The following is a 13,968-nucleotide window of genomic DNA, read 5'->3' on the forward strand; positions in this document are numbered from 1 at the left end:
TTCAGCTAGATTTTTTTCCCATAAGGATGAAAAATCTATTAAGGGAGTGTTTGATCTATGGTTGAACGTTTGCACTCACTTGCACACTTCCATCACAGTCTTTGCATCCATATCAATAGAGAACTCCACGTCCGACTGAGAGTCAACGAGTGAAGGAAGACGATCCTCTTCCTTGATAGCAGGAGACGGAGACTTCAGACGATCTTGGGATTGTGATTCCGACTTGACTGAGCTTACTGTAACAAAACACTCGATGAAAATCAATATTACTACAAACAAATCTTTTTTCCTACAGTTACCTAACAATGTACATGTTCTCTCACTGATTTGAGAAAGCAAAGTGGCCAATTCGCTCATCAGTGAGACAATGTTAACATTGTCTCACTCTAATTACTTTGTCTCACTCCAGATTTGCAACGTGAAGGCACGAAATAGTGAGCGCGTAACATGCAGGCAACGTTGTATGCGTGCGAAATACGTTGGCAGCACTGGCTGTAAATCAGCTGGTCAGCTGTTGTACTGTTGTATTTGTCACATCACATTAAATGTTATATTAAAAGTTCACTTCTGTGTAAAAATAGGTTATGTTTCTTCACAAATTTATTTGTTTTATGGTAACTGTAGGAAAAGTATAATGTGCAACTCGAGTTCAAAGTACAATTGCCTCACTCGAGAAACCATTCTTCACTCGCCTACGGCTCGTGAGTAAGGATTTCTCTCGAGTGAGTCAATTGCTCACTTTTCTCACTAGTTGCACAAATAACTATTAACCACCACATCACTCAAAAACAACTTCAACTTTGCTGATTTAAAATTTGACATGGTGTCTACTAAACCTGGTTTGAAAAATTCAAGGAGTTTTCCAGGAGAATTCAAGACAAATTCCTGAATTTTAAGAGCTACTATCGGAATTCGTTTAACTAATCGCAACCCGCTAATAATAATTTATTATTACTATTAATGATTATTTTAATTTAAAACAAAACTTTTCCAAAAAAATATTTTATACAACATAATAAAACAGTATAACTAGTAGGTAAGGCGACACCAGCTATCATCTCCTGCGATCCTGGGAATACCGGTGAGCATATCTTGCAGTCTCGTCAACACAGGCAACCGATCGCGGCAAAACAGGTTCGCATATTTTATGATTTCAGCGACCGATAATCGTCTTTCGCGATCGGGGCAATACCCGTGAGCATTTCCTGCGGTTTTGGCAACACCGATAATGGTCTCCCACGATCGCGGCAATACTCGTGAGCATATCCTGCGGATTCGGCGACACCGATAATCGTCTCCCGCGATCGCGGCAATACCCGTGAGCATATCCTGCGGTTTCGTCAACACTGATAATCGTCTCCCGCGATCGCGGCAATACCCGTGAGCATATCCTGCGGTTTCGGCAGCACCGATAATCGTCTCCCGCGATCGCGGCAATACCCGTGAGCATATCCTGCGGTTTCGTCAACACTGATAATCGTCTCCCGCGATCGCGGCAATACCCGTGAGCATATCCTGCGGTTTCGTCAACACTGATAATCGTCTCCCGCGATCGCGGCAATACCCGTGAGCATATCCTGCGGTTTCGTCAACACTGATAATCGTCTCCCGCGATCGCGGCAATACCCGTGGCCATATCTTGCGGTTTCGGCGACACCGATAATCGTCTCCCACGATCGCGGCAATACCCGTGAGAATATCTTGCGGTTTCGGCAACACCGATAATCGTCTCCCGCGATCGCGGCAATACCCGTGAGCATATCCTGCGGTTTCGGCAGCACCGATAATCGTCTCCCGCGATCGCGGCAATGCCCGTGAGCATAGCCTGCGGTTTCGGCAGCACCGATAATCGTCTCCTACGATCGCGGCAATACCCGTGAGCATATCCTGCGGTTTCAGCGACACCGATAATAGTCTCCCGCGATCGCGGCAATACCCGTGGCCATATTTTGCGGTTTCGGCGACACCGATAATCGTCTCCCACGATCGCGGCAATACCCGTGGCCATATCTTGCGGTTTCCCGCGATCGTGCCAATACCCGTGACCATATCTCGCGGTTTCGGCAACACCGATAATCGTCTCCCACGATCGCGGCAATACCCGTGAGCATATCCTGCGGTTTCGGCGACACCGATAATCGTCTCCCGCGATCGTGGCAATACCCGTGAGCATATCCTGCGGTTTCGGCGACACCGATAATCGTCTCCCGCGATCGCGGCAATTCCCGTGAGGATATCTTGCCGTTTCGGCAAAACCGATAATTGTCTCCCGGAGCATATCCTGCGGTTTCGGCGACACCGATAATCGTCTCCCGCGATCGCGGCAATTCCCGTGAGGATATCTTGCCGTTTCGGCGAAACCGATAATTGTCTCCCGCGATTTCGGCAACAAAAGCGGCAGTGTTTGGTTAGCCGACGATTCCGATGACCGGGCTGTGGATTCCCGGAGGTTTGGGTGGATTCCTGGAGTTTTCCAGGACATTTCAAGGTAAGATACAATTCCCGGAGTTTTCCCGGTTTTCCCGAATTTCCCGGAGAGTAGACACCATGTTTGAGGAATTTTGAAAAGAACAGTGGAAGAAATCTTTTAGTACGGTATTCGAACCTGAATTATTATTATACAATTTGTTTTGATCTTATTTATGACTACTATGTCACTAAGTTCGATACTTTGTTACATTGTGACCCACACAACGTGTTCTTGTTTTCCAAAAACTTTATGGTTAGAATTATGATCATCAAGTCGACTTCAGAATATGTCAATCCCAAGTTTACAATCCCATATTTATACCATAAGACTCCATAAAATCTTAATCGGTTATATGCCTACCATATAAACTCTCATCCTATATGGACCACAGGTTGATAAAATAGCTTCTTTAAAACAAAAAATCGAATGTAAGGAACGAAATGGTATATTCCAACAGATCCATTGGCTTACCAGAGGGTGGTCGAGCAGGGCTGGAGGCGAGGGTGGGGGAAGGCGTTGGTTTAGGCTTTGGTGACTCTGCGGGTTGCGGCAGGTTGGACGGAGAAAACGGACCAGAGCTTAGCGTCTGTTGGTCTGAAACAGAACAAAAACATTAAAATCATTGGAACACAATTTACTCGTAAAAACTAGGGTATTTTTGTTATTTTTTTAACAAGAGGGGGGAGTGAGCTGGTCTACCAGATACTCAAAGTTATTAGTTATTTATCACGGATAACTGCTTCTACAATGTAATTTGATAATAATTTCTTCTGATATATAGTACCAATGAATTTTACTTTGTATCTCAATCAACATGATAGTCAATAGTTTAATTAGATATAGTGTTGACTTGGCTAATACAATGTATATTCTCCAAATTGGCTGTATAACCGAGTTATTGAGTTATGCATTTACAAATATTTCCCTGTTAGTTTATAAACTCAACATTGCTCAAGTTGTCCCAGTTGTATAAAGATTAACCATGAAAGTATTTGATAATTGGACATCATTCTTTTAATGAAAAACCGAGACACTCTCAATAAATTTTTTACATTAAATTTCATAATTTCCCTTAACAAAAATAAACATACCTTCAGGAAATTACAACTCTACTTCAAAATAAGTAATGTAAACAAAGTCAAACCTGAATCATAAAATCAAAAGCAACAAATAAATTCCCATCTGACTGCTTTCACATATGACTAACTTTTGAAAACTGAGATAAAGTTTTAAACATATTTTTTGAAATAAGTAATCTGCAAGAAATGGTTATCAATTGGACACATAAGTTGAATCACAATATGAATGTAAGTTATAACTAACCTAAACCTGAACACTAAGGTAATTTAGGACACATTTGGTAGATCAGAGATATCTTTATCTAAGAGACAAGAGATAACAACCTTACTTCCTGTCATAGTGTCCTGGTTTTTTATAGATGAGTAATATTTAGGGTAGATATAAATAACCATGTTTTGCCGATTTAGATCACAAAACACAAAAGTGAGCTGACATTATTCCTTTAAAACATAGTACCAGAGACTTGTCTAAATTGAATGGTGTTTAAAATTTATAGAACTAGAATTGAAAACCTTTAGAATTAAAAAAAAAAAACATTGGATTGATCCAACGCAAATGTCAATAAACTTTTGTTTCCTGTCAAATACGCCGACTTTACCAAAGACTAACTGAAAGGAAAACTGATCATTAACAATAGCATATTTTAAATGTTGAATATCGTAGCACAAAAAAATTAAGGAGAATATCATATTTTGACAGAAGAGCATTCTGTGAGTGACTAATTAAATCGTGAGTTGAATAAAACCATAGACTAACCAACACAAGTAGACTTCTCATCCCATTGTAAATTGTGAAGCACGTTTTTCGTGTCTAGTTCATGTACGGTGGGTGACACTGGGCACTAGTGTCGACGAAATTTTGTTTCTATTATTTTAGGGTTAATTTCTTGATTTGTGCTTTACTGTTTGGTTACATAACTAGGGGACAAGTTATTGTTTATGAATAGATCGTATTATTTGGTTAAACGAGGTTTTAAATTACTGTAATAACGAGAAACAAATTGTAAACAAAACACGACCTCTACATAAACCGTAAATTGTCTTCAGCTGTTCCATAAGGATGAGAAATCTACTAAGGGAGTATGTTTTTTTCCTTTTTTTCTCGTATCTAAGCCAGTGACATTTTTTTAATGAAGTCAAACACTTTTAAGGGAAAGCGGTTCAAACCCATTAAAGTTTTGTGGATGTGCCGGGGATTGAACCCGTCCCTCTGCATCTAAGTCCGAGACGCTAACCGCTAGGATAGCAACACACCCATTTATGATAAAACATTGTAAACAGCTGGTAATATTGATAGGATATACTCCAGAGTCAATGGATTTACTATAGTTGGATGTTTTGTTCAATATTCTTTTGATCTAAGAACCAAGAAGACTTGTATCATTATCATTATCAATTGAAATGGGGACAACATCTAATTGCATATTTCAACCCAAGAGTGTAGGATGATTGTAACATGTTGTAAGATGATCTGTATAGCTTTGTTACTGACTAAGATCAGCTGTACAGTATGCAAAAAAATCTTAACTTGGAAACTCCACAAAACATTAAACATAACCAAAAATGATGGTACTTTGAAACCAATGCGACTATTACTAACCTGAAGAGGTTTGCACTTGCTCCTTGCTGTCCACCGGTTCCTCCGAAGGTCCTGATGACTCAAAGTGTTTGAGTAGATCCTCAGCCAAGGATGTAGCTATGTCCTTCTGTGACAACAACGCCTGCAGCTCCTGGTCACTCACGAGGTCTGGTGTGGGAGTCTTGGCGACAGGCACACTCGGTGACGACAACTGCTGCTGAAACATGCACAGGTTAGAAATGCAAACACGTGACATAAAGTAGGAGTTGGGTGTTTACAATTGTCAGGATAGCAGGCTTAACAGAATTATTTAACAATCCACTTAAAGAAGAAACACAAACATTCCTTGGTTGAAAATACTGTCTGTGATATTGATTTTATTTGTATTTCTTGTGCCAGATTTTGGACTCTGATCTATTTAGGTAAGCCTGTTAACTTAGCAAATTTCCCTAAAAAGTAGAATTGATTGCCTCCTAAACTGTTAATGGAATAATCTCGGTTCTTGAACTTTTATGTTTTTACATTATACACCTATTTACGTTTATACAATTATTGACGACTGTCGAATATGTATATTTTGAATCCTAGTATAGTTTCATCTTCCGGTATGGATACAATCATTTTGTATTCGTCAGGCAGACATGTCAAAATTATGTTTCCATGATAATAATAAATAAAAATGTTTGTGTTCAGTGTTGACATTTTTGTATATTGATACAATGAATAATTGATGATGAACCTATAGGCCTACGCTTTGAAATGTAGGCTCAAACATTCATCAGCAACTGATGTACTACAACAATAAACATTAAACACTACCTTGATCTAACAGTCCATGGTACTATCAACGTTCACTCACAAAAAAAAACTAATTAGATCAATGTTAAAAAGTTATTAGATAAATGGCTAATTAGATAAATCAAGTTAAAAATTTACTGCCAGCCAACTAAAACACTACACTTGACTTAGACTTACCACACTTGACTAAGACACGCTCAGACTCCTAAAAAAACTAGCATGACTCTTCACTTCATGTTTTGTAGCCTACCTGTGCATAGGGTGTACCAGGGGGATGGTACTGGTACTGGCCTGGAGTCGCAGCCTTGTACAGCCCTGGGGAGGAGGGGGTGGCTGCCATGTAACCTCCCACCACATTGTCTGTACTGAGAGTCTGCGGTGCAACTGTGCCTTGCTGGTGAGGGTAAGACTTGATAACGGATTGTTGAAACGTTCCTGGCGCTGCGCCAGGCTGTTGAAGTCTAGCCTGCGCCGCTCTCTGCTGCTGTAGTCTCATCTGGTGCTGCTGCATAAGACGGAACTGGTGCTGCAGAGTCTGCAGTACTTGCTGCGTAACATACATGTTGTATTAGCTGCTGCGACTGAAGATATCCCACTCAGTTATGGTAGATATGAAAACTTTGTAAGTAAAGTAGAGCACAAGGATGTGGATGGGGGTGGCAAGATTTTTTTTAAGATGATAGGCTTACCTGAATGGGAAAAGCCACGATTATTAGAACAGTAGGGATCATAAACCTTTAAACACATGTCACTTGCCCGAATCCTATACTAACAACATTGACATAGTTGAACAGTTCCATTCAAATAATTATACAAACATGTTTACTTTCGGACTTTTGGGCCATCATTGTAATCATTTCATTCCACACTCATCCTTCGCTCATATTTGGAATACTAAGTGGCATCTCCATCTCAATGATTGATAATTGATTTGTTTATGTTATTACAAATTTGCATCAGGACACTCAAATACATTTTCCATAGTAATGGAATGTATTTGTACCTGTTGTTGAGGGTTGAGGTTGGCTGCATTCTGTTGCAGCATCTGCAGCATGTGAAGCTGTTGCTGGTTCAGATAGGCAGGAGCAGGGGTGGGTGCAGGGCTAGGTGTAGTATGGGGAGGCACTCTGCCAGGCACCTCTTGGGGTTCCGTCTGCAACAACACACCACATTACTTGGAGGTACATTGCAGATAAGCATGAGGAAACTATAGCCAAACAAAGCTGTGTGACCAACTGGTACTGATCAGCTGATTAATGGAAGCTACTTTTGACCTTCCCAACCAAAATGGCCTGCAACGTTTAACATGGCATACATGTTAGACTGCGCGTTCAGATCTAGTATGTTGTGCCGGAAATATAATTGTGACGAGCAAGGAAGTGTCCGAGCAGCCAGCCCTGTGCAGAAATTGCTATCACACAGGGCACAGAGGGTCTTCCTCCACAGTGAGCGCTATAGTACATGAGGGTGAGGGGGCTTTGTTGGACTTAAGACACCAGGGACTAGTGCTGGACACCACTGAGTGTTTCATCTGTACTTTACTCCTGTACTGTAATCCATGTCATCTCTACAAACTCTGCTAATTATGAATGAAAACAAGTTTGAAATATGTATAGCATGATGAATTGAGCAGTTTTACACCAAGGGCTAAGTAGTTAAATTTGATTAAATTGAATCAAGATCACATACAACAAACCACATACTACAATTTGAATTGAGTATGTACATACCTTAAACCTCTTAGGAGCGGCAACCTGTTGCTGGTTGGGGTAGGGGGGAGGAGGACCTTGAGGCGACACTTGATGGTGGCCATTGGTGGGGGTCAACATCTGACCCTGCTAGAGGAAAACAGGACACTTACAATGTGTACAAAAAACCATTTGTTATATTACTAAACTAAGCTTCAAGTCGGCATACAATGCTTCTTAGTGGTGCTTTGTCTATTTAAAAAGTGAGAGCCGTTAGACCTAAATGAACATGAATTCAAACCTAAAAGAGACCACATACATTTTGCATTAACGTTAAAAAACCTTTTACACATCACGACACATCGGATCCTTACATAAGAATGGAGTCCTTATCCAAGTAAAATCGGTATGAAAAAGTTTACTGAAGCACAGTGAATACAATGCAAATAAAGCCAGTGAAGTACATTGTATATTGCAGTCTATGTATTCAACCTATGTTAATCAACTAAAACATACGACACTAGAAATTGAATAGTACAGTTTTTCTTTTCTTTTCTTTTGGTTTGATGTACAACGTAAATACGGAACCTCAAAAGATTTTTAGATGGTTACATTCTAAACACAATCCTATATTTATAAGCTGTTTAAATTTATTGTGACTACTACCAATATTAGTAAAACGTTAAGTGTTATTTACCTTCTGATGCCCGTTTCTCGGCTGGTTGCTCTGTTGTTGTTGTTGTCGCGACGACATCTCCGCGGAGATAGGTAGGTTCCATGCTTCCTCTATCGACGGCAACTGCCTCCGTTTGCTGGTGATGCTTGGCATCGGAGCGTTTCCCAGATGTGTCTGTAGGAACTTGATCCTCTGGCTGAGGTTAGGGTTCATTGGCAAGTGTGCGGTGCGCGGCGACACGGACGGCACGTTGTTGTTCACGCTGTCTCCCCCACGAGTGGCGTTCACGTAACACGCGTAAGCATCTCTGGGCTGGTTACAACTCTCGTATAGGATTCCTGTTGAAACATAATTTTGATGTATCTCTCGTCATTGAAATTGTTGCAGTAGAAATCATAGTAAAACCATAGATAAAACATACTCCCTTAGTAGATTTCCCATCCTTATGGAACAGCTGAAGCCAATTTTATTGTTAGTTCTGTACGGTTTTCTGTAGAGGTCGTGTTTTGTTTACAATTTGTTTCCCGTTATTACAGCCATTTAAAACCTCGTTTAACCAAATAATACGGTCTAATCATAAACAATAACTTGTCCCCTAGTTATATAACCAAACAGTAAAGCACAAATCAAGAAATTAACCCTAAAATAATAGAAACAAAATTTCGTCAACACTAGCGCCCAGTGTGGCGTACATGAACTAGACATGAAAAACGAGCTTCAAAATTTACAATGGGATGAGAAGTCTACTTGTGTTGGTTAGTCTATGGTAAAACCAAGGCCTAATCTATTTCATTGCTTACACGATTAACTATGCAAGTCAGTTTTTTGTTCCTTAATTTGAAAATGGCAATAATACTAAGATATAGTTAGAAAACGTTATAGCTTATTAAGTCATTAATTTATTCAGGACCAGAAGTATGTGATATTAGTTACGATGAAGAATTTGTCGTACGCAATAACGCCATACCACTATTATCAGGTAAGGATATGTTAGATTAACGTACTTACCAGATTACTTACTAACCAAACTTAATTAAACCTAAGATTATATGTATAGAACTTAAGATTACATTCCCTAGTTAAAGTTGTGACTAGTTTTGGGGTAAAAATTTTAATTGAATAGAACCACCGACAAGAGCATGATGATGTAAATTGTTGATTTCTGTCGAATACACCAACGTTTGAACCAAACCAAACTGTTAGTAGGACTTATTGTAAATTATTTCAACTTTTATGTCCTATCAACATAGGACATCACAGAAACAATAGCTAATGGATAACACCTGCAACTTTGCACCTGGAGCTTCATTCAATACTGTAGAATATTCTTTGAGTGGTTTATTTAATTTACTTCCTTTTTTAATAGAAAATTTTGCAACAGCTGGTCCATGTGATGGTAGGGCCTAAATTTACTTTAGTGCCCCAAAATCAGTGAGAAAACCTGGTAAATTTTACTGTCATTATTTTGTTAGTTTATGAACCATACTACATTCACAAAATTTAGACAGTTTGTGAGGAAGTTCACACACTACATTTTTACACTTCTTATTTCAATAAGGCACATCTGATTTATATTTTGGCAAACATCAGCTGTTAGCTATTAATTTAAAAGGAAGGCTTAAGTGGAGGGGATAGATTTCTTGACCTGAAATCGCCTTCAATTTTGTGAACAGAGTATAGTAAAGGGATGATGTAGTTACCTAGATTGGTCCAGGCAGCTGAATGGCTCTTATCTAACTGGACAGCACAGATGTAGGCCTGTAGAGCGTCCATAGGCTGGTTCTGCTGTTGATAGAGAACCCTGCAGAAACACACAAACAAATGTTAACCAATAAAACTTGTATCAGCTCATTGTAGAAATAGTTTTGGTAGTTGAATTCTATTTGTCTTTGGTAATTGTTTTTATTGATTTATACATTCACACTGTGATCTGAACTCTAGGACCTAGGTTTTTAAATTTTGTGTGTTACAAGTCAAATTTACACAACCAGTAGACATATGTTTGAGTATCAAAAGAAGACGACTCTCAAACCCATTACAATTTTAACCAATGTTAACCCAAAGTAAAATACAAATTTGTTAAGCCTATTTTGTCTAAAGAGGCCAAAAAGACTTACCCGATACTACACCAAGTGTCGGCATTTCCTTCAGATTTCTCAACAGAGTTGCGGTAAGCGATGAAGGCGTCGTGGACTTTACCGACGCTGGCGTAACAGCGGCCGAGCAGATACAGGGACTGGCCACTCTTGGGATCGGCCTCTATAGACCTCTGCAGGCAATGGATAGCTAGACTCTCTCTGGTGCTCTTCTCTCCAAGGGTCTCAACACAGTGGTACATCCATCCTGGAAGAGTAAGTATTCATTAGAATACACATATCCTGTAATACTTAACATTCATATATACCTACTGGAAATATAGGGTGAACTACTTAACTGTGCCCCCAATGGTATCTGTTGGTATCCGTTTGGTATCATTGGTATCTATTGGATGGTTTAGATTGGACCTTTTTCAAAATGGCCACCAATTTTCAGTATGGCGGCTAACTTAAAAATGTCTAATGGAACATCTTGTATTTTATGATTGTTTTAGGATGTAATGGAATCCGAACACGTCTTCATTCTGCACACCTTTTCTCTAAAGCTACTCGTTTAGGAGCTATAGTGTGTTACATCTTGGAAAAATGGCTTTCTGTGTTCTGCATCCTGTAGCTCCAAAATAGCAAGTGACTAAGAATAAAAAGGTCTTAATGTTACGCATACATTAAAAAAAGATCCAAAAGGACATTAAAATATGAATTTTACTTTTACAAAAATGGATGCAAATAACAGCAGCTAACTTTGAAATATAAAATTTCTTATGAAAACTCCCAGTATTTGGCTCAGTTTAAGAGGAATATAAGTTTAATGCTACTCTACATAGGAAAGGAACCCGTCAGGAAAAGGAAACGAAAAGACACAAATTCTAGGGCTAGGACTGGCACTACACGGGACACAGAACGGAAACTGTCATGAACAATATCTTTTGGGAGTGTGCGTGTGTGAGCAGCCGAAGCTTCCTCGACTGACCACACATTGCATCCGACCAGAAAGGCCCTGTCCATGTCCTTTCCGTTTTCTTCCCTGCCAAGTGCTGCCCAAAGGACAGGACAGGACATACGGCAAAACGAAACGACATGACAATAAAATGTGATTGAATGCTCTTTTAAGATGTGGCATGTTTTGTAGTACATCATGTTGTTTTTCTGTGTGTTGTTTCTTGCCTGGTGTAGCAGCAATGATTTGATAACTCAGAAAGCATTCATCAGAATCTGTTTCTTTGTCAAGTCGTGAACTTCCTATCTTGTGTAGCCAAAGCTAATAGAATACTTTTACCACAAATTGTATTTTCCTACAGTTACCTGGCAAAATTGCACTGATTACAGCAGGCAAAGTAGAAAATTGCTGCATTCAGTTACTTTTACCGTCGCACTCCAGTAGCCCATTCCAACCAAACAACACAAAACAGTATGCTTTTATTAGTAATACGTGTACGCTTAAAAATAAGTTGGCAACACTTAAACATACTACGACTACGATCAGCTGGTGCAGCGATTCCCATTTCGTTCAACACTTAGATTTAACCAAACCTAAAAACTTGTTGTATAGTGCTTGAAAGACTAGTTATTTATAAGCTTTACAGTAACTGTAGGAGAAATATAATGTGTAACGTGAACGCAAAGTACCACTTCGCACACTAGTTACACAAAACACAAATTACTATAATAACATATCAGTTTACCCACCTAGCTGTCTACAAATGTCTGCCTTGAGATGAGTAGGGAGGTCCTTGTCTTTGAGAAGTTGCTCGTAGTTATCCTTGGCTGCCTTGTACTTTCCCTGCACTTCATACAGATGAGCAATGTGGAATTTTACTGTAACATCAGATTGTACTATTAGAACAAAATGTTTGATGAAAAGATAAACCATGTTAAATACACTTCATCTTAATAGCCTCCGGATCACTGGTATAGTAATTAATGGTTTGCCTTATACTGTCCAAGTGATCCCTAGTTAGTCTGTAGGCGAAGAACAAAAACTGCAGTAACTTACAGACTACTGGGTATCACTTTGACAGTATAACGTACCAGTATTTAAAGTCAAGCCATTATTTATTACATGTTAAATAGTAACAGTTTAAAATAGGCTACTATATTGTCATATTAAAGTGCATCTCTTGGCTGAGACTGGTAACCATTAGGATTTAAGAAGTTAAGTTTACAACTATATAAAATACTTTTTGGGGTCTTAGAGTAATCTTTATTCATACTTGGCTTAAAAATACACCTACATCCGTATGGTCGCCATTTCATAGGAAAGTATAGAATATGTTTTGGTTAACAATGATTTATATAGGTAATCTGATCAGTAATTCTGTTTTAAAAACTTTGCATAAAGACGGAACATTCCAAGCTTGTGATCCTCGCTAACTACTCAAAGTACAGTACGGAACTAGCTAAGTTGTTTTTGCCTAAAGCTTTTTTCCTACGCTCACTTGTCATGATTCTCAATAAGGTTGTATCCGAACTCAGGATCGAACCACCAAACTTTTTTTAAGAGTTTGGCGGACTCTTTTAACCTTGCATTTGCCCGTCCACATAGACTACAGATCTGTGCGTGGAACATATCCAGCAAAGCAAGGGGTGAGGCGGTACAGTACAAAGGTAAAATGTACTGATAAAATGTTTGTGGCAGTAACCTGGATCTGAACCCACAACATCACTGCCTTGGGCCTGATGTCCGTGACACTACCAACTGAGCCACCGACTCACCAAGGCGAATTTTTTATCACTAGGCGAGCACTTTTTAAACTTAAAATGTCAATGGTATTGACTTACTATGTTTATGGCAAATCAACCTATGACAACTAACTTATACAACTATACTCTGTTCACAACATTTAGACAGTTTTCGGGGATGAAATTTATCCTCTCCACTTGAACCTACCTTTAAAATAATAGCTAAACAGTTGAGGTTTGCCAAAACATCAGCTGAGCCATATATATATTAAGCAAACAAAAAAAAGATTGTGGGGGAACAAACAAGGCCCCACTAGAAAAACAGGCCATGCTGCAGCACGGGCAGCGCAACACTACGTCACAGTGATGGATCGTTGTACTAAACTCTTACAATAAAAATCTTACAAACAGCCAGCTTGTTTATTTACTTAAAACATATGGGAATGGCGATGGCAATGAATTATTTATCAATGAAATCTATCCACTAGTGTGACGTCATGGATCCTGCAGCATGGCCTGTTTTTCCTAGTGGGGCCTTGCCTCAAACCACATAAATTTTGTAAACGGAGTAAAGTATGTACATCTAATCCAAAGTTGTATCACATAGAGGAGGGAAACGGAGAGAGTACCGTTCTATTATTTGCCGTGGGGATTATAAACTGTCAAAACCGTCAGATAGGCCCAAGTGCCATTTGACTCCCCAGAGTGTAAGAGTGATTCAGGGGAGGGGTAATAGTGGAAGGGGTGTAGTGGGCAGGATGTAACATCGATCTCTAATAATTCAACTCCGGTTGTATTATTAGAGATCGATGGAATGTAACGGAGAACGGGTACAGTTTCTTAACTGGGTTACTCTAATATCGATTGAAAATTAATTTTGATTCTAATAGTAAGCCTTCATTC

At 39.4% G+C, this 13,968-nt stretch overlaps 1 protein-coding gene across 4 annotated transcripts in view; it reads right to left on the minus strand.

Moving 5' to 3' along the window:
* LOC128988891 (histone demethylase UTY-like) overlaps window positions 1-13,968 on the minus strand; it is a 100,907-nt gene that overhangs the window by 18,673 nt on the left and 68,266 nt on the right. For 2 of the 4 annotated variants that reach the window (XM_054410645.1, XM_054410648.1), the window contains 10 exons: window positions 12,073-12,201; window positions 10,408-10,633; window positions 9,991-10,091; window positions 8,312-8,628; window positions 7,657-7,764; window positions 6,930-7,079; window positions 6,177-6,473; window positions 5,150-5,345; window positions 2,942-3,064; window positions 80-236 (listed from right to left, as the gene is read on the minus strand). In XM_054410645.1, the coding sequence (XP_054266620.1) occupies window positions 80-236; window positions 2,942-3,064; window positions 5,150-5,345; window positions 6,177-6,473; window positions 6,930-7,079; window positions 7,657-7,764; window positions 8,312-8,628; window positions 9,991-10,091; window positions 10,408-10,633; window positions 12,073-12,201 (1,804 nt within the window). The remainder of the gene's footprint in view (window positions 1-79; window positions 237-2,941; window positions 3,065-5,149; window positions 5,346-6,176; window positions 6,474-6,929; window positions 7,080-7,656; window positions 7,765-8,311; window positions 8,629-9,990; window positions 10,092-10,407; window positions 10,634-12,072; window positions 12,202-13,968) is intronic. The other 2 variants (XM_054410647.1, XM_054410646.1) reach the window with 2 other exon arrangements.

The sequence above is a fragment of the Macrosteles quadrilineatus genome, unplaced genomic scaffold (genome assembly GCF_028750875.1).
Source record: "Macrosteles quadrilineatus isolate MER2022 unplaced genomic scaffold, UCM_ALF_1.0 Scaffold_3__2_contigs__length_128488019, whole genome shotgun sequence".
Classification (NCBI taxonomy): Eukaryota; Metazoa; Arthropoda; class Insecta; order Hemiptera; family Cicadellidae; genus Macrosteles; species Macrosteles quadrilineatus.